General features: G+C 37.8%; 1 protein-coding gene across 1 annotated transcript in view; it reads right to left on the bottom strand.

Moving 5' to 3' along the window:
• The window catches only part of ZPLD1 (zona pellucida like domain containing 1), a 50,825-nt gene extending 33,216 nt beyond the window's left edge, over positions 1-17,609 (bottom strand). Inside the window, exons 1-2 of the mRNA XM_023732880.1 lie at positions 17,501-17,609; positions 2,033-2,253 (exon numbers count right to left, since the gene is read on the bottom strand). Coding sequence (XP_023588648.1) covers positions 2,033-2,253; positions 17,501-17,606 — 327 coding nt within the window. The 5' untranslated portion in view covers positions 17,607-17,609. The remainder of the gene's footprint in view (positions 1-2,032; positions 2,254-17,500) is intronic.
• Positions 17,610-21,601: the final 3,992 nt, after the last annotated feature.

Genomic DNA, 21,601 nt, shown 5'->3' with positions numbered 1-21,601 from the left:
AAAAAAAAAAAAAAATAGCAAATGTTTCCATCCTTTCACTGCTTCCATGCTTGTCTGTTAAATATATATATATATATATATATATACACACATGTGTATATGTGTGTATATATATATAAATATATATGTATATTGGCATAGATATAGATACAAAGCCAATTGTTGTTGAGTAGACTCTGACTCACGGCAACCCCATATGTGTCAGAGTAGAACTGTGCTCCATAGGGTTTTTGGTGGCTGATTTTTCAGAAGTAGATCGCCAGGCCTTTCTTTCAAGGCATCTCTGAATGGATTTGAACCTCCAACCTTCAGTTAGCAGTCGAGTATGTTAACCGTTTTTACAACCCAGGGACTCTCATAAATATAGGTATATACACATTTTTATACCAGACTTATTTAGCTCTTTAAATAAGTAAAAGGCACATATACACAGAAGCTTTCACTGTCTTTTCTCCTAAATTATTTTCTTGACAATAGGGCAAAGTGACTTAAATCTAGAGAAGAAAGTGTCACACAGGAAGGGTTTCAGGATATGGTAGTAGAAATGGAAATATTGCTGATCTCCACATAGGCTCTCTCCCTCCAACAAGGAAATACAGACATAATCAACTTGCATCACCTCCATGAGGCCCATTCATAACCTCTCTGCACACAACTCAGAGAGATGAACAAACGTTTTTAATAAAAAGCTGCCCAATGCCCAAGCTGCAGGCTTGGAAATGGTCATGGGCACAATATTCTAATGACCCTCTGGGAAGTAATAAAGCAGGAGATTCAGAGAAAACTCTTTTTTCCTGTCTCCCATCCCCCTCCAAGTCTTAGAAACCCTATCCTTAGAATAACCAAGACTTCCTGTTTAATCCCAAACAATAACTGGTGAGAGTAAAAGCCAATTTCTCATTCTTCACTGCACTAAGTCGTCACGCTCATTGTTCCTCCCTTTTGTCTTTATTAGGATTTACCTATAAGATATTTAAACAAGTGAAATGAAAAATAGTACCAAGTGAATTCCAATTTAATGGTTGTTGTTAGTTGCTGCCAAGTCTTTTCCAACTTATGGTGACCCTACATGTTACAGACTAGAACTGTGCTACATAGGGTTTTCAAGGCTGTGACCTTTCAGAAGCAGATTGCCAGGCCTTACTTCCGAGGCACCTCTGGGTGGGTTAGAACAGCCATTTCTTTCAGTTAGTAGTCCAGTGTTTAGCTATTTGCATCACCCAGTGACTTCTTAATGTAACTAGTGCCCATCACATTTTTATATTAATTAATTTTAATTCTCTAGAGAGTTTATTCCTTATTCAGTTCTATTTTTGAGTGTTCAGTGCATGAATAAATAAATGAATGGCATAGACAAGTGGTCCTCATCCAGGGTGGAAATGTCTGGAACAGCATTTTCACTTTCACAACGACCTGAGAGAGTACACTACTGGGGTTTTGTGGATAAGACCAGGTATAAGAAACATTTTGAAATGCAAAGGGAAGTCCCAAACAATGACAAATTTCACACCAGAAATGCTGACAGCCCTCTTTTGCAAAGCACTAACATCCATCATTCAATGTAAACGTGAAACCTAGTAGATTCCAAGTTTCCCACCCTTTCATCTCTCTTTCTGAACGAGGTCGTTAAAAACTGATAGTCCAAGTGGTTCACTGCCAAACTTACTGTAACAAACCCTTTTTGTATGATCAGATACTTCCATAAAAAAGCATAAGGAAAATGGCTCATGATATACCGTAGAGAAGTAGCCATCAATGTTACACAAAGTAATGTTGCCTAGAGTAGCTCAGCCAATCCCTACCGAGTATCAGGCCCCTTAGCCTCCCAGCAACTATATACAGAACCATTGTTGGAAGATAGAATTGTATGTTCGCGAGTGGAAGCCTCAGACTGACAAAGGAAAGTGATTTGTTCAGTTTCACTGGAAATTTTTTTCTTAAAGACAGATTTAGTTTCTGATTATTTCATGAAATGGAGGGATTTTTTTAGTTATGACACCAGACTTAGCATAGAATTTCACATTAATCTTACCACTAAATTGTTTCCACAGCCCTCCAAGGTGCTGAGATTGATGATGAAGATGACCACGGCAGGGAAGGTGTTGTTATTTATGAACCCCTTGCAGTGGGAATCCCCATGCCTTCCGTTCAAGGCCAGATCTGTTTCCGAATAACCCGAGAAAAGTACGGTGCAAAAATTAATCTTCATTGTGATGGCTTGCACCCCACAGTAAACACTGATGTCTCTTTCAGCTGAAATAAAAATATACAGAAAACAAATGTAAGTCACAAAAGCACAGCAGAGGGTACAAGAATGATTCTAACATGCCCTTACTTATTCAGCTCCTTGGTGTGTTTAACTCATTTCTATATTTGAATACATCATAGTCCAATGTGCATGTTATCCAGAAAAGTAGCCAGGAAAAATAGTCATTGACTTAGTTACTTAGGAAGAGATTTTGAGCATAGAGATAAATACTTCATCTCTGTTTCCTTGTGGCTGGTGTACAGTGGCCATGCATTAAATATCAGTCAAGTGATGTTAAATGATTTGAGAAATGAGTGGAAAAAAATCAGGGTACTGAGGAAATTCATAACTAGAATAACCAAGTTATCCTGCTCAGCTGTATAGAGTAGTAAAACTTATTACAAATAATACATATTACCAAGTATAAGGAAGACGCCTTTCAAATCCATCCTATACCAAATTGTTAAGCACTTTGGTACTTAGGTAACTCATCTTCCCCAGGATGTATACAAAGCCATCCATCAGAATTCAATTTTATTTTGCCTGTGTTAAATCACACTGGGGAGAAAGAGAATGAAAACTAGTGCTCTGATATTACAAACATAAATGCTAGCCAGTGATATGGTGCTTCCTTAGAAAGCTAGAAATAGAAATACCATACGATCCAGCAATCCCACTCCTAGAAATGTATCTTAGAGAAATAAGAGCCGTCACACGAATAGACATATGCACATCCATATTCATTGCAGCACTGTTCACGATAGCAAAAAGATGGAAACAACCTAGATGCTCATCAACAGATGAATGGATAAACTATGGTACATACACGCAATACAGTATTATGCAATGATAAAGAACTGTGATGAATCTGTGAGGCATCTCATAACATGGATGAAACTGGAGGACATTATGCTGAGTGAAATAAGTCAATCACAACAGGACAAATATTGTATGAGACCAGTCCTATAAAAACTCATGTAAAAGTTTACACACAAAAAGAAACAATCTTTGTTGGTTATGAGGGATGGCGGGGGGGGGAGGACTAAATAGGCAATAGATCAGTGGTAACTTTGATGAAGGGTAAGACAGTACACGATACTGGGGAAGCCAGCACAGCTTGTACAAGGAAATGTCATGGAAGCTCCATAGCCACATCCAAATTCCCTGAGGGACTGAATTGCTGGGCGGAGGGCTGTGGGGACCATGGCTCAATTGGCATGGCACAGTTTATAAAGACAATGTTCTACATTCTACCTTGGTGAGTAGCGACTGAGGTCTTAAAAGCCCATGAGCGGCCATCTAAGATACTCCACTGTTCTCACCCCTTCAGGAGTAAGGGAGAATGAAGAGAACAAGATACAAAGAAAAGATCAGTCCAAAGGACTAATGGACCATAGCTACCACGGCCTCCACCAGACTGAGTCCAGTATAGCTAGATGGTGCCCGGCTACCGCCACTGACTACTCTCACCGGGATTAAAACAGAGGGTCCTAGACAGAGTCGGAAAAGGATGTAGAACAAAATTCTAACTCACAAAAAAAGACCAGATTTACTGGCCTGACAGACTGGAGAAACCCTGAGAGTATGGCCCCCGGACACCCTTTTAGCTCAGTGGTGAAGTCACTCCTGAGGTTCACAGTTCAGCCAGGGATTGGACAGACAGCCTCATAAAACAGAACAGGACTAATGAGGCACAGCAGTCCAGGGACAAGGACTAGTAGGCAGGAGAGGACAAGAAAACTGGTGATAGGGAACCCAAGGTTGAGAATGGACAGTGTTGACATGTCGTGGGGTTGTTAACCATTGTCATAGGGCAATATGTGTACTAACTGTTTAATGAGAAACTATATGTTCTGCAAACCTTCATCTAAGGTACAAAAAAAAAAAAAAGTATTATCTATGTGAGATGAAATTGACAGCAGCGACTCATAAGTTTTGATGGGAAGCCTAGGGGGCAGTGAGTTGAAGATAATGGTGATGGAATAATTTGGAAAAGGTTTGTGAGAGTAGCAGCACAACTGGAAGAATGTAATCGATATCACTGAATTGTACATGTAGAAACTTTTGAAATGGTGTATCTTTGGCTGTGTATATTTTCACCAAAAAAAGAAAAGAAAAAAAAGATCCTCCAAGATCGAGAAGGGAGAGTGTTGGCATGTCGTGGGGTTGTTAACCAATGTCATAAAACAATACGTGTACTGTTTAATGAGAAACTATCTGTTCTGTAGAACTTCATGTAAAGTACAATAAAAAATGAAGAAAAACAAAAATGTACAGACTACTCAAAGAAAATGTTGCCAATGACTATGCCTCAATAAAAGGGATGAAGTATACATGGAAATGCAAGACACATTTTGTACAGTCCTTCATGATTTCATGAGTTATCAGTGATTGGGATCCATCCTAGGTCTGTAGAGGTGAAAAGACATCCTTACACACACACACACACAGATATTTTCATATCTCTAATTATTTTTTTACATGTAATGAAGAAAATGTATGTAGAAAATGGAGAATTTGGCTGCTAGGTAATTCCCCAGTGGTAGAAGCTTTTACTTTTGTTGGTTTTAAAAACCTTTGCATTTTTTCACTGTGTTTTACCAATTAGATAAGGAATCTGAAATGAGCATCAGGTTTTCAAAACGTGGAAACAAACAAAAATTGAGTAGGCTATTTGGAGGAATGACCTTGAGTGTTCAAAAAACAGAAAACTAAACAAAATAAAATGTATTTTTGGTTAATGATAGGATATTCACCTAAATAGTATGTAATATCCTTTAACATTTTTGGCAAAAAATTAATAACTGAGTCCTAATCCATGGGTAGAAGTGTTCAACAGCATATCTCTTTGTAGTATTTGTTCTCAACATTTTGTAAACAAAGTGAATCATATTTTGAGGATACAAATAAGTCAGTATGGAAATTTCTATGTTGGGTTACAATTTTACACTCATTACAATTACCTGTATAGAAAGATGGAAGATCTTTTTCATGGCCATAAGGCAAATCTAAGGCTAGTTATTATAGAACATTCTAAGCAATATTCCCTTTGTAGGTGGAAAAATAAAATGAATAAATTATCAAGAACATTTTGCCAACAGAGAAAATATTAAATACCATTTAAAATTGAGGGAAATTCTCTATTAGCCTTCAGCAACATTAACTGCTTAAATGCAACCACAACTTTTAAATGATGCTCTTTACTTAAATAATACAGTTCATTTTAACAAATGTTTATTGAGTGGCTATGAACGTCAAAATATATCTTATATCTATTGATTTTACATCATCAGTGTACTACTCCTTGGTCCATATCATTATCATATTTTCTTTCTGGAATACTATAGTAACTTCCTAACTGGTTTCTTTATTTCCACTCTCCACTTTGCCCCACACCCCCACTCTACTCCCAATTAATACAGCCACTAATACATAAACCTGATCATGTTATCCTCTTGCTCAGATCTTCAACAGCTACTCATTTCACTTAGGCCAAAAGTCCAGATTTTGAACCAGGTCCTCAAGACTCTCTGTGATCTGGTACCTGTCTACATCTGCCTCCTCACCTCTCTCTTCTATCCCACTTGCTCCCTAGATTTGTCACACTAACCTTGTTTTAGTTCCTTAAAAGCATCAAATTGTGTGATAGAAGCCAGAATGGTGGTTACCTCTGGGATGGAATTGTCTAGAACAGGGGCACAAAGAAAATTTTGGGGATGATAAAATGTTCTCTCAATATGGGTGGTAGTTACATGACTGTGTACATATGTTAAAATTTTAAGTTGTACCCTTAAGATTGATGTATTTTACTGCATTAAGTTAATCCTCAATAAAGTCCTGTGAGTGAGGCCTTCATTCAGTCTGTTTGCCCTGTTGGCAACGCTCCTACTCCTATTCTTTGCCTGAGTAACACCTACTCACCCTTCAGGTCTTAAATTCAACTGTAATTTTCCCAAAAACTTTCATGATCCTAAACCTAAATTATGCCATTCTGTTTTATGCTGTTGTATTCCCTTAGAATCTTATGTGCATTTGTATGTCTATCTTCCCAATAAAATGGAAGTCCAAGAAGGCAGGAAGCTATTATATTCACTGTTGTGGATTGAATGTGATTCCCTAAAATATATGTTGAAGTCCTATACCCTGGACCTATACATATGACCCTGTTTAGAAATAGGGATTTTCTTTCGTTAATGTTAATGGAGTCATGCTATAGTAGGGTGGCTCCGAAAACTAATCACTTCTGAGTTATAAAAGGAGCAGAATAGACACAGAGCTACACAAACATGGGAAAGACAGATTCACATGGGAGATATACCTACAAGCCCAGAACACCAAGGATTGTCAGCAGCTACCAAAAGCTGAAAGAGACAAAGAAGGACCTTCCCTTACAGTCTACATCCTGAATTCCTACCTCTAGCCTCCAGAATTGTGAGAAAATAAATTTCTGTTCTTTAAAGCCACCCACCTGTGGTATTTTTTGTTAGTCAGTGTTAACAAGCTAAGACATTCACCACTGCACTCCAGTGAGCATTTAATTAACTAATTAATCAATCATTTAAAGTACTTGCAAATTATGAATTCATGATCAATATGAATTGATGATTCAAAAGTAGTGGTCCTTGTTCTCAAACAGCTCACAATCTTTTAGGGGAAATAGACACATTTGCACATTAACACATTAACATAGCCCACATTGACAGAAAGATGGTGCAGAGAGCTATGGGACAGCAAAGAAAGCAAACCTAACCCAACCCAGCTAGCTGATTAGGATAGGCTTCCTGGAGAAGATAGCATTGAGTTGAGTTTCAAAGTATCAGTCAGAGGTACCTACATAAAGGAGCGGACAGCATGAAATATGTTGCAGGTGTGAAGTATGTTCAGGCTCTTTGGGGGCTAGACCTGTTTTTATTAGAATATAAAACGTGAAGGAGGAAATGGCAAAGAATGAGGCCAAGCTGCAGGCACAGGCAAAATCCCAGAAAACACTGGGGTCTTCAAGGTAACTAATATCTGCTTGAATGTCAAATCTAATTCTAGAGAGTTCACTCAGAACTCAATTTTATGCTTAGCAGAATAGATAATGGCTAGCATTGCATTACTTGGCAAATCATAAATGTTGCAAAGTGAATATATATTAATAAAGACATCACAAAAGAGATGTGTCATTCCGTAACATAAATCAACTGAAAGCTTTAGCTTCTTCACCTCCGTTTGAGAGAATTAATTGGTGCTTGGAATACCTTAACAAATGGCAATGATTACTGTGTCCAGATACAGAGCTATCTTCTGTTTTCTGCTTTTTAACTGAAGACTTGTAACATATGCAAGGAAACTGAATTCACTACAAGTTGATCCCCCTTGAAGATAACAAATGGAAGGCTTTTTGCAGTGTGAAAAAAGAGATCTGTTCAAATCCATCCTAACCAGTTTTCTAAAGACTTTTCACCACCCTTCAGGAGAAGACTTTTTTTCCTGGTTATATATACTAAAGACACTCATTCAGTACAACTTTACCATTTGTGAGGCTTTGAGGGGATAAAAAAAAAAGATACTTAAAGTCGTCAAAGGGAAGTTTCTGCCAGAGGGAGAGATTTTTTTTTCAGAAAATACATTTTTTGGGACTTTTACTCTAAGCCCTGCTCTGAATTATGACATCCCTTTGAATGATACCCAAGTATTAACCTAATGAGTCCAAACTGACAAAAAAAACTCAAGGAATAAACAATTTTAGTGCTTTAGTTGTTGTTGTTTTTAGTGTTTTGTTCTTAAAGATATTGAGTATGTTTAAAATGGGAGGACTGCTTGCAGGGCTCATATGCACTTATATTGCCAAATGGCAATGTTTTCTTCCCTGATATTTTAACCAAGCTAATCTTTGTTAGGAGAATTAAAAAAAAAAAAAAAAAATACAGTACTCAACTGAATTCCTGGTAAAATAAATATTCTACTCTCCTTTCACCTGGCAATCAGGCAATGGGTTTGGCTATCTCAGATTTTCTAAAATTATGCCAATTTTAGATATCCTGTCACACTGCCAACCATGTATCTCCCCATATATAAAAATACATCCTGATTTGGGGTTCATAGAATATGGTTACCATATAAATGGGAGAAAAGAGGAGATGATCCTATTTTGCATATGTGAATAGAAATATCATTCTACTTCTTTACTCCTAATAAAGTTCTACGCCTAAAACAATAAAAGAATGATAAAATCCCTAATTATATCTTTCTCTTTAGACACAATTACCGACAATATATTTGTAGCATACCATTCACATATCCAATAAGTAAATCTAACTTTATTCTTTTTCTCAACAATTCCATACTCGACTTGCTTAAATCTGACAGTACCGAAATGAAGCTAAAGATTCCTAGCTTTTGATAAACTGAATGATTATCTCTTCTCATTACTGTTAACATTGAGACCTACATTTCACTAGTATCAAAATATTTAACACTTCGTTTCTAAAGAATAATAAGGACAAAGGCCAATGCAATTATTCACATAATTTACACACACATATTCTGCAATATAAAGATGGTAACATGGAAAAACAGGGCTGTAAAATGTTCCTTCACAATTGATCTGCAAAAGTAAAAATCTATATGAAAAGCAGTTCTGGGGGTAGGTGCATAATGCCAAAAAAAAAAAAAAAGGCAGATGCAGAGAGTTGAACATACAAATCTAGTGGCATCGGTATTGTACTAGGCTAGAGGCTATTGGGAGTCCCTGGGTGGTACAAATGGTTAACTCTTTCAGCTACTAACCGAAAAGTTAGTGTTCAGGTCCACCCAGAAGTGCCTCAGAAAAAAGATTTGGCCATCTACTTCTGAAAAATCAGCCACTGAAAACCCTGCAAAGCTGAGTTCTACTCTGACATATGTAGGGTCATCATGAGTCAAAATCAACTTGATGGCAAATGGCTAGAGGCTATTGATCCTATTTATTTTTCAAATCTAAACTAAATGAAACCCTGATGGTGTAGAAGTTAAAAGCCATGGCAGTTGGAATCCACCAGGCCCTCCTTGGAAACCGTATGGGGCAGTTCTACTCTCTCCTACAGGGTCGCTATGAGTCGGAATCAACTCAACGGCAACGGGTTTTTTTGTTTGTTTGTTTGTTTTTCTTTTTAAACTAAATGCTACTTCGTGTCAAAAAATTATTTGAAAAGAAATTATACATATTATATGTCAGTCCCTGAACTGGACTCTGAAGATGAAAAGATAAACAAGAGACTCCTTTACTTCAAGGAGCTCATAGTTGAGTTGAGAAGACAGGAAAAGCAGACAATTACAATACTGCCTGATAATGATATAACAGAGGTTTATACAACCATGTTTGGTAGGGAGAAGTGTTGGAAGGGGGTTTTGGGAAAGAAATTTAATGGTAGCTCCAACTGGCTAAATTTTATAAGAGATCGAGTAAATGACGGCGTGAAGAGAAGGGGTTGCCAAACTGATTGACAGGGTTTGAGTTTAGAAGCTGGTTGAATTTTTCCTGAGGTAAGGAATACAGGAGGGAGAAAAATAAACAGCCTAGTTTTTGAGAGGCTAAGGTACATGTAAGACATTCAAGTAGAAATGTACAGCAGGTAGTTGAAAATATTATTCCAATATTGGAGGGATAGAAAAGAGGAAGAAATATAAATTTGATAAATGCCAAATATTTAGCATATCCAAAATAAACAATAGTAATAGATGAAATACCCATGAGAACATTCAGGTAAGAAGAGAAATAGACTGAGAACAGAAAATGTCTAAGTTGTCCTTTGAGAAGAATTTCCCTAGTTCCCCAATGGAATGTAATCAACCCCTGTGCTCTCGCATTACTTTATTTTAATTGTCTATTATATCTATTACGTAGCTTATCTCTATTACCTGGTCTATTGTATCACATACATTAGATCTGGCAGTGAATATTTGTTCTCCCACTAGATTGCGACTCACTGAAAACTCTGGGCTTTCCCAGCATGTGTAACAAAGGACACTCAGAAAATGTTTATTAAAATATGTTTAATTCAATTCTTTCACCAAATGCATGCATGGCTTCTAGCCCTTTAATAACAAGTTCCAATAGTCACAAAGCAAATATGTGCACGGTTGAAATGGGTTTATCTTGACTATTCATCTAGAACTTACATTTCCTAGCTGTATTGTGCCAACTACCAACATGAATCCTCTTTCTGTTCAAACAGAAGTTTAGATAAACTTCAAAATGCTTGATGCCAGATACTCTCTGACTTCAAATTGAGAAAATGCAACCCATTAAATAGCATGAAATTAATGATTTTTTGCTATTTGTTTAAGGATTTTACCTTCTTAAACACATTACTCTTGGTGACTAATTATCTTGACTCATTATTAATAGTGAATTTTTAAAATTATTTTCCTTTAATGGGGATAGACTTGTTTATCTCTATTGTCATTAATAGCAAGCAGGTGCATGATGGCCAACTGGAGTTGGCATGAACACTGTGGTTATGAAGAAACATAAAGCTATCAAAACCATATGGGATCAGAGCCTGCCTTTCATGAGTATCATGCTCTAACCAGCATTTCTCATACTTTACTATGCATATGAACTGCCAGGGACTCTTCTTAAGATGCAGATTCTGATTTAGTGGGTCTGGGGTGAGTCTTGAGTTTCTGCCTTCTAAGGGGCTCCCAGGGTTGCTGATTGTTTCTGGTCTTTAACCAATTGAGCTGCTTAGTCATAGCTACATATTTTGCCTGGGCAGAAGCTGACATTTAGGTGGATCCCACCTGGTGAGATTAGGCATTCCTGCTAAAGTATCCGTATGATTTACATGCTTGGGCCAAAGAAAGTGGGACAGGAGAGGGAACAAGACAAGAACCATGAAGCGAATGGGAGTGTGTTGACTCCCTTTCTTGTTTGAGGAACTAACTGGTCTTGAATCTCAATTATAGAGGATTCATGAAAATCTTTGTGAGACTGAGCCGAAGGAAGTCTATTTAGTGCTCTGGTGGCAACGTGTGAAACAAAATTGAGAAAAGGCTCAGTTTTCTCCCTTCTCCACCTCTATTTCATTCCTCAGATCATAGCAGTTTACTGACTGGAGTGTCAGGAGATCCCAGCTCAGAGGGCAGGTAGGCCAAGTGGAATAGCGTTTTTCACAAAAAGCACTGCTAGCAAAGGTAGTTCCTGAGGTGCTTTGCCAAGCAATCCAGAGGAAAAGAACAGGTGTTGATTGTTTCCTCAGCACGTGTGAGATGCCACCCTGGGGACTCTCTGAAACAACTGGGGGCGCCAGGGGGTAGAGGAGGGTGGGTCTTTTGTGAACAGGTAGAGGCTCTGTGCAGTTCATTCCAGGCACTCGTGAATATGACTGCATCTGTATCCATGGGCTGAGATGTGCATACTTAAAAGTAGTACTGGTTTAAAACGAATAGTATAAACAAAAACCTATCTGCTATTGAACAAGAAATCTTTCTGCATGTTGAAAAGTACATTGTATTCTAGTGCCATAGAAATCTCACTTGGAAGTAATTTACTTCCTGGAATCCAATAAATATCCCCAAACCAATTTATACCATTTTAGCAGATTATGAGAGCAATTTATATATCTTTTCCACTTCTCTCTCTGTAAAATGAGGATAGTAATATTTGGCACTACATAAGCTTTCAAACTGCTTAGAGAACAGATGCTATATACGTCGTTTTAACTCATTTTTTAAAGTTATATTTCCCCTTAACAAGTTTTTATACAATATTGAGGTTTAGTGCTAAAAATGCAAGAAGTCCTAAAGTGGTATTGATATTTCATCTCCACAAAATACCAACAGCTGATAGAGAATCTAAACTGGATTAGGAATTCAAATTTCCTCTCTATTTTGAATAGGTTTCTTGCCATGATAGTTTTTCATCACAACATCTGTTTCTCGTTAGCAAATGCAAGCTGTTGTTTCCAGTGCTGTAGGAAATTCGTAGGCAGTTGGATGCAAACTTTGCAGACTTATATTTGCATTTACTGTTCCACGTTCTTTGGAGCCAGGAGAGTTTGGTCATCTTTTTCAGGCAGAAAAAAAGCATACGGGTTTTGCTTTTATAAGGAGAGGAAGTGGAAAATGTACGCAATCAGAAACTTTGTTATAAAAATAAAGAAGGGTATGGACCCTGAATTATTCAGTCTCTGACTTGTGGACTAATTGCTGTCCTCTCCATTGCACATTATCAGGCTGTGATCAGTAATTGCTGCCTGGATCAGTTCTTCTTCCTCATCTGGTCTATTAATCGCAGTCACAAGTGCAAAGTAGAAAGCAGGCATTGTCTTAACATCTTGAAGACAAAAACACTACAACCTAAGTAGGAAGGCAGGAAAGTTGGCCTTTCTTATCTACATGGAGGGCTAGAACCTATCCCCTGGAGTAGTTATTCCACTACCCACTCTTACTTTGTCTTTGGACATAGAACAGTGCAATGGTTAAGCAAAGCCTGATCCAAGACTAGGCAGTTCTTTGTGCTTGACCCACCCAGGAAGCCTCTCCATTAAATAGGTGACTTTCAGTACGTTTTTCCAAACCACTGTCCAGTGAAATATTAATGAGTATTACCAGAAAAAATATTTCCTTAGTCAAGCAGGTCCTGAAAAGGCAAAACAAATTTCCCTACCATATATGATTTTCAGATCCTTTACCGTGGTGATTTCCACTGTGATTCTCCATCAATGTATACTTTTAAATAGTATTCAAAGTTCATCTTAAGCATCATGGTTTGGTGGAAGTAATCCTAGTTTTATATTTCTGTCTCCTGCTAGCTTTGTAACACTGGACAAATACTAATGCTCAGTTTTTCCATTGTAAGATGAAGATTTAAAAAAAGATTTTGTGGGTTTGTTGTAAGGAATAAAACAATGAATTATGTAATGTGCCTGGCACTCAATACATGAAACCTATTGTTTTCTTTCTTGTTATTATTGTTAGCTGCCATTCAGTCAGCCCCCAACTCATGTTCACCCCATGCACAATGGAACGAAAAGCTGTCTAGTCCTGTGCCATCCCCAAGGTCAGTTGCAGATTGGACCACTGTGATTCAGGGGATTTCACTGGCTGAATTTTGGAACTAGATCACGAGGCCTTTCCTGTTAGTCTATCTTAGTCTAGAATCTTCCCTGAAACCTGTTCAGTATCACAGCAACACGAAAGCCTCCAGTGATGGAGGGATAGTGGCTGCACGTGAGGTTCATTGGCTGGAAACCAAACCCAGGTCTCCTACATAGAAGGGGAGAATTCTACCACTGAGCCATCACTGCCCCTCCATTCTTCTTTATTAGTGTTAATTTAAATACAATACAAATGGACCAGTTACGAACACTGACTTTCATCCGATTTCCCATGATTGGTTAGTTCACCATAAGACAATGTCTGGCCACAAAGTTTCTGCTGTTATAATCCCACATCTAGCCTTGGTTATGCCTTTATCATTACAGACTTCCTCAGAGGCCTGAAAGTTCAGCCTAACCCTAATATACTACTCCCTTCCAAAAGAAGGGGATAACTCCAGAAGTTATCCAACAGTCACTGAGGCCAAGTACATTTATCTGTCTGTTTCACTCTAGGCAAATAATTCTTTGGTACTCTAAAAGTCAATTGCGTTTTTGAGTTTTATTTTGGGAAGAGCACAACTGTAATTTAGTTGTTCGTGATTCTGCTCCATTGCCATTAGCTTGGATAGCCAAGAATTAACTACCTTAAAATTAAATGATACCACTTTAAATGTAAAACGAATTAGACCATGGCAGTTCTTTTAGTTCAAGGATAAACGCCATGGAAATTAAAGAAAATAGTTCAATGTCATGAAACAGCAAAGGTCAGATAGGATGAAATGATTACTCTCATGATTATTAACATTGCTTTGCATTTAGATAGCCCCTCGCCTTTGCCAGCCTTATTCGCATTCCTTCCCATTGCTTGGGATCTGTGCAGCTAGTGGGACCTCTGATGACATCAAGGGTGATCCTGATGTGGAAAAGAAGCTGCAAGTCAAGAGGGGAGTGAGTAATTAACCTTTATACCTTATTTGCTCACTGTGGTCTTCTCTCTGCAAACATCCTGCAAAACTGGGCTTATTTTAAAATAATGCCCATACAAACATCAAGCCTCTCCTGAAACTTCTGCTTTATCTGGGTTTTAGTTTGAAAAAATATATATACAGATATTAAATTGCAACAATGCTTGTGTGTTTGTGTGGATATTTGTGTGAGTATGTATATGTTTGGAAAGTTTGCATGTTTGTTGTCTAAGAAGGACAGTACTAGAAATTCTAACGTGTTAATTGGAATAACAGATCCAAAAAAATAACAAAATACACTATGTCAGTTGTTCTTAAATATAAATGTACATTAGACTCATCCGTAGGTTTTTAGTATGGAAATTCCTAGCACTGCCTTCAGAGATTCTAAACTCTACATGTTTGGGGTAAAGCAGTGTAGTCCACATTTTTAACAACCACCTCAAGTGATTTTGATACAGGTGGTCAGTGGATGCCATTGTAAATGGATGTTTTAACTTCTTTTTTTTCTAATTTACCATATGATAAATGCTTCCTTCTGCTATTCTAGCCACTTCCTGGCTCATTGGCACGTTTTATTTACCTTTGCAAATGTATGACTATGTGTACATCAGCTAGATCCTTTCTGCTGAAGAATCATTTTATTTTTGGCCTTCTTACTCATCCGTAACAGGATCATGGTTTGCCCAACCTTACCCGGCCCCCGACCAGGCCTCTGGCCAGCTCACTCTCAGGAGGGCTGCTGCCTCCCACGTCACTGAGGAAATGGACAGGATTAGCCTCTCTCACCTTCGGGGTATTTATCTCTCTTTCTCTCCTAAATCAAGGAAAGAGCTACCATTCCTCCAAGGTTAACCGTACCACCTGTGTTCTTGATCACTTGCATATTTTCTTTCCTCATTGCCTCAGTTATTTCTTTTTCAGTATTTTCAGTCTCTGAATACTTTCTCCTCACTTATATATACTCAGACCACTCTAGTCCAAAAAGCCTCTTTGCTCATTTCAGTTACTGGCTCAGTTTACTCCTCTCTTCCTTCATCAACCAAAGTTATCTAAATGGTAGTCTATTGTCATAGCTTTCATTTTCCTATCCTCTATTCATTCCTCACTCACTGCACTGGATTCAGCTCTCACATAGCTAACTTCAGTTTTTATCTCTCTCCTCAGACACTGGTCCATATTTCCTACTACTAAATAAAAGCTACCACTATACGTTCTAAAAACTCTTCAAACCCATTACTTCCAAAGCCAAACTTTTTAGAAAAAAATATAATCAGTATTTTATATTTTTCTTATCAGTTGACAGTATCAATATCCAGTTGTCCAAGTTCAAAACATCTTCTAGTCTTCTCTTTTCCTCACCAAATAGAATCAGTCATCAAGTTATGCAGTGTCCACCACAAAAATATCTCTTAAGAGCTGTCTCCTTCTATTGCTTCCATTGCCATGGCCTTCATAATATTTTCTTCTGCTTCTAGTCTCTTCTAACTCAATTCTATCTTGCACACTTTTCCCAGTGTCTGCTTCTAACTAAAAATGTGACTATGCCGTGACCCTGCTAAGAGTAACTCAATGGCTCTTCATTACAAAACACACAGCCTAACACGAAGTCTTCTTAACAAAATAATTGAACCTGAATGTGTGCAAATCTCTAGTTCTAGTTAGTGTATAGGATACACAGGGAAATAATAGCATGCTAAAGGACACCTCAAAGTTGTAGGCAGCCGAATCCAGAGTGTCAGAATTCTACAAGACAAAAGATGCAATGGCTTAAAGAGATAAGCAGCATTTTTAAAAAGCTAGGGACCAAGGAGGAACTGCTATAAATTAAAATAGACTTAAGAGATATATTAACAAATGCAACATGTGGATGTTCTAGAGGCAACCTGGTTGAGTATTGGATGATATTAAGGAATTATTGTTAGTATATTAGATGTATGCATAAAGTATAGTTATGTTTTATTTTTTTAAGTTCTTTTCCATTAATTATACATATTGAAGCATGAACAGATAAAATAAATTTACTTTAAAACATTTCTGGGATGGGGGTGGTGAGAAGAAGAGAAAAATTAAACAAAATTGATAAATGTTGATAACTGATGAAGCTAGATGATCAGCATAAGTGCTCTTTATACTAGTCTCAACTTTTGTATATATTTGAAAAATGTCATAATAAAAATGTAAAAAACAAAACATCTCATTTGTTGTATTCAAAAACCATTAACCCAGTTTTAGCATACTTTTCTAGCCTAACCCTTAGGCGTTCCCCACTATGACCTCCATGTTTTAATTAACATGCCAAGCACATGCACATTAGGTATTATAATGACTTTCTGACATGCTCTGGTATTTATTCTGGAATGAGCCAGATTACCTCTATTCAGATAAATTAAGAACATAACATCAGTGATGTTACTACTTAGTGATTGCTCCATGCAGGTATGATGTTGCCCTGCATCCTCCAAGCACAGAAGTGATGGCAGGTTTGGAAAAGTTAAAACATGGCAGAAGGTATTTGGGTTTGCATGGCAGAGTTGGAAAGGCAGTTCCAGCTTGGCTAATCATTATTTTCTAACTGTTGAACTGTGGTTCTATAACTTTAACTATTATAAAATGGTAAATACTCAAAGGAAATGTTGAGTTCCTTCTCACCGACTGCCGATTTTAAGAACCTGTACGATAGGTCCATCAATATGGTCAACATCTTATATCTGTCACAATACTGGTGGGCAAGTAACTTCTGTGAAATTCATTGTGAGGCTGGGCCGTATACTTTGGTGGTGCCAACATTTCATTGAAATTATGTTTTCTGAATATTGCAGGATATTTCATAATTATTTTCTTAAGAATTATTCTTAAATAGATCTATTAGCATAAAAGGGCAGTTTTAAAAGTCCAAATTAACTTACTAATAAAAGAGGCATCAATCAGGCAAATTTTTGAAAGAAATTAAGCTTTCCCAATTTTACCACCCACTAGCCAATATTTTTCAAATCTGTGAGTAACCATTATAATATTAACTACGACGAACACTTTGTATGTTAATGTGGATGTAAATTGCAACTCCAGAAAAATGTCTTTTGTCATTTGCCAATTGTTAATATCCACTTAATGTAGGGACAGCCCTCGATTTTCCATGTGTAATTTAAATGATTTATTATTCAAACATAATCACTCTTTCCAGATATAATTAGAGAAAATATTATCTTCAGACTTACCAGGAAACCTACTGTGGAGGTTGGCATCACAATTGTAGCCATTGAACTGTGCAGATCCTGGAGGCACTCTAATTGTTAGAAGCAGCAGCAACCATATTCGTTCCATTGCAAAACCTAGAAAAGAGTTATTTATCATGTGGACATCACCATCCTTCACTCCTATGTACTGGAAAGACTGCAGTTGATCACAATTCAGTGTTGAATACACAGTTTACATCGCTGCAGTCAAAGCTCATTAAAGGCCTGAGAATTACCAGAAATAATTATCAGCAATGAAGGCAGAAATTTGGGTTACAATATTTCAATATTCTTTTCACTCTTTGGTTTCATTTTGCTAAGGGTGACAAAGCCAGGCTTTTGTAGTAAAAGAGCTAAATAGATAAAGCTTGCAAAATAAAAATTCTCTATTATAAATAGAAAGAACTCATGCCACGTATGTGATGGATTAGAATAGCATAGCTAGGCAGACTGACCAATTTGGAGCTAACTCTGCACTTTATAACACCAAAGTACACAAAGCCAGAGGGATTTAAGCACTCACTACTTGATTCTAAGAGTCTTCAATACCCTTAATGTCCAAATAATGTCAAAAAAATATATTCTATCAACAAAGGAATTCCAGACTACTGCCACTTCTCAAAATCAACAGTTTGTGTATCATTTTCTCAGGAAATACAGGGGAGAAAAGAAGAAGGGAAAAATAATATGTGTGGAAAGACATTGTGATTCCTCCTATGACTGGTCCTTGGAGGGTAGTAACGACTGATCTAAAAACAAATCCTCCTCCGTGGAGTCGACTCTGACTCATAGCAACCCTACAGAACAGAGCAGAACTGCCCTAGAGGGTTTCCAAGGCAGTAGTCTTTACGGAAACAGACTGTCACATCTTTCTCCCGCAAAGCAGGTGGTGGGTTCCAAATGCCGACGTCTTGGTTAGCAGCTGAGCACTTTAACCACTGCACAACCAGGGCTCCAATAAGGACTGATCTAGACATTGAATTCTTATGAGAAAGTAATGGGAGGTGCTGTCTGAAGTGTCTGTTGTGGATTGAACAAACAAATAGAAATTGACTTCAATATGTAAACAGCAGTCTAATAATTATTTTTTTCCTGGATGCCCTCTCATTGTCCTAATAAAGTTATAGCCACTTCCAGAGTACCCATCTCATCTTAGAGCATTAAAAAAAAAAAAAAAAAAAACCACCTTTTGAGTTGGTAGTTTTGGTCTACACATAAAAAGCAGAAAGAAAATAAAGTTGTAAGTAGCTTAATCAAATAATTTAGTGCATTTTAAAAGCTTGAGGTTTTAGGGGAAAAAAAATGATGTTTTAGCTGTCCTTAAAAGATCTGCCCCTAGATGACTAATCAAGTCTTTAGCAGAAGGAAGGAAATAAATATTGCCTTTGAGTTATCATTTTAGAATACCAGGTTTATGGTGAACAAAGTTACTTTGGTGAGGATGTGGGAAAGGAAGGCATGCGTTTACTCTCAAAAATAGATTGGCAAGAATATTTACTCAACAGGTGCTTCCTTCCTTCAGCATTATACCATGCTACCCGGGCACAAAACTAACGACTTTGGGGAGAACAGCCTTATGTCTGATCCCCTGAGACACCCCATAAACAAAAGGCCCACACAAATGTCTGAGCCAGTCCCTGGGCCTCTCTTGGCCACACTTGTTGTTTCATTGTGTAGCTCCTCAAAACACTTACAATAGAATTAGAAGGCTGGAGTCTTTGGAAGACCAGTAGGAAAGAGAGCAGTTTGGTTCTGAGCAGGACACCCCACCACACACATACACTTCCCCATTCTGCTACTTCCTTCTTGTGGTAGGTCCCCTTAGTCCCCAGAAGACACTGGAGACCCTAGACCCACACTGTCGTCTCTCAACCTAGAGGCTCCAGATCCCTAGGGATTCACAGAGTCAAGAATTGTATTTGGTGAATTGTTTTCATTATTCTTAAAAGCTTTCTAGTTTTTACATTTACTCACAACAAGAGAAAAGTAACATTTATTGAAGACACACAGCACAGAGAAATCACTGTGCTAAATCATTTACCTATAGTCTCTCACTTAGATTCCTCATAACAACTGGGTGAGGTTGGAATTACTACCCCATGCACAGTGGAAGAAATGAATCTTAGGAATTTAAGTGACATGGAAGACAATTGGAGGAGCCAGGATTCAACCCCATCTCTCTTTCTGATATAAAGTTTGCTGTACAAGGTAACTAAATACTTTTTGCTTTATTAAATAAATTTAGTGGTTTTTCTACTGCCATTTATCATTGTTTGCTATCTTTTGCTTTTAAATTATGTACCCTATTTAATAGATTTTTTCATATAAAAATAGATAAACATATCCTTATCTAATGAATGCAATTTGCTTAATAAATGCATTTTACAATATGGGAATTATGAGGAAGAAAATATTTTTAAAAGGGAGAGGCTCAACATAAAAACAGTGAAAATTATTACTATCGGCAGAACCGGGAAAAAAAAAAAAAAAAAACAAAACATTGCCATCAAATAGATTCTGACTCATAGCAACCCTAGAGGGCAGAGTAGAACTGCTCCATAGGGTTTCCAAGGAACAGCGGGTGGATTCAAACTGCTGACCTTTTGGTTAGCAGCCAAACACTTAACTACTGAGCCACCACATCCAAAAATGGATGAGAAACTCATGTCAATTGAAACACCCTATTGATAGCAGTAGTAAAGTCTTAGCTTGACAACTTTAGATCATTTCTGAGGTTGTCCAAAAAAAGGCATGCACCCTTCTTCACACTTTGAACAAAATCTATAGCACTGTTATGAAGATTAAAATTCTCAACAAGTAATTTTGATGAAGAGAAGGTAGAGGTAGACATCAGCCTGCTGTAACAGAAAATATATTGATTTTGATATCAGGGGGTATGGATTCAAATCCCTCCTCAGCCATTCACTAGATTTGTCATTTGAAAAGTTTTATGAAGGTCATAAAACTTCACAAAGTATAAGTGTATAAAGAGCATAGCATAATATGGACCTATAGAAGGCACTCAAACTATTAGTTTCAGGACCATTGCCCACTGACCTGCAGGTTGTGTCCTACACAAGGCATCCAATGTGGCAGACAGTAACTAAGCCAGGTTGTGTCCTACACAAGGCATCCAGTGTGGGGGAAGGTGACTGGGCCAAGTAGTATCCAAAACAAAGCATTCAGTGTGGGGGACGGTGACTGGGCCAGGTTGTGTCCTACCCAAGGCATCCAGTGTGGGAGACAGTGACTGCGCCTGTGTGCCTTTGGCCAAGCCAAGTGCTGCAGAGCAAGGCTGCTCCATACAGAGGTGCCCATGGGCTGACAGAGCCCTGATGAGTTGAATCATGTAGTTTATTTTTTATGACGTTTGTACAGATCTGTGTTTAAATATTAACGTACACTAGGGAAGAAATTTTGAAAGAACAGTCATATCTTTTATTTAGACAGTATCCATATGTTTAATTCCTGTAACATTTGGCAGTGCTTGTGGCATTTTCAAGACTTCGGGAGACTCTACATTTCACTTACAGGTTAAAATAAAATGGTGAACAATTAAGTTAGAAACTTCCTATCCTCAGGCCTATCTCCATCATTTCCTCTGGGCATCAACTTCAGTGGCAAGATCAGAGCTGCTACCTTTCCACAGTCTCTGAAAGTCTTTTCTGCAAATGCAATTGCTTTCAATTTGTGGGCTGTGTGGACATTCACTGCATTTACCCAAGCATCATGCTTGGGCCCCCATTGCTCCTGGGCAGGTGCAATTCCAAACATCTGTATTCCAGTTCTGCTCTGGCTGGAGAAACTTAGTGGAGCTTACATCAGAAGGTAGACCTGAGCTGCTTACTGATCCATCGTGGCTCCAGCAAACACAGGTCAGAGAGTCTGAGCAAAAGCGTTTTCCATCTTCTCCACCATACCTACGGGCAGCAACAAGGCCCCCACTTTGCTCCTAACCATGTTTACAATACTTTTACCTAATACAGTCAGTATTAAGAAACATTTCTAGATAATAATGCCCTTAAAGATCTGTGTGCCCAAGGGTTAGGTAAATGTTTCTTAACTTAAAAAAATTGCCATCAA

Source organism: Trichechus manatus, unplaced genomic scaffold, assembly GCF_000243295.1.
Source record: "Trichechus manatus latirostris isolate Lorelei unplaced genomic scaffold, TriManLat1.0 scaffold00055, whole genome shotgun sequence".
In the NCBI taxonomy this organism is placed as follows: Eukaryota; Metazoa; Chordata; class Mammalia; order Sirenia; family Trichechidae; genus Trichechus; species Trichechus manatus.
This window is presented reverse-complemented; position numbering and strand designations above follow the sequence as displayed.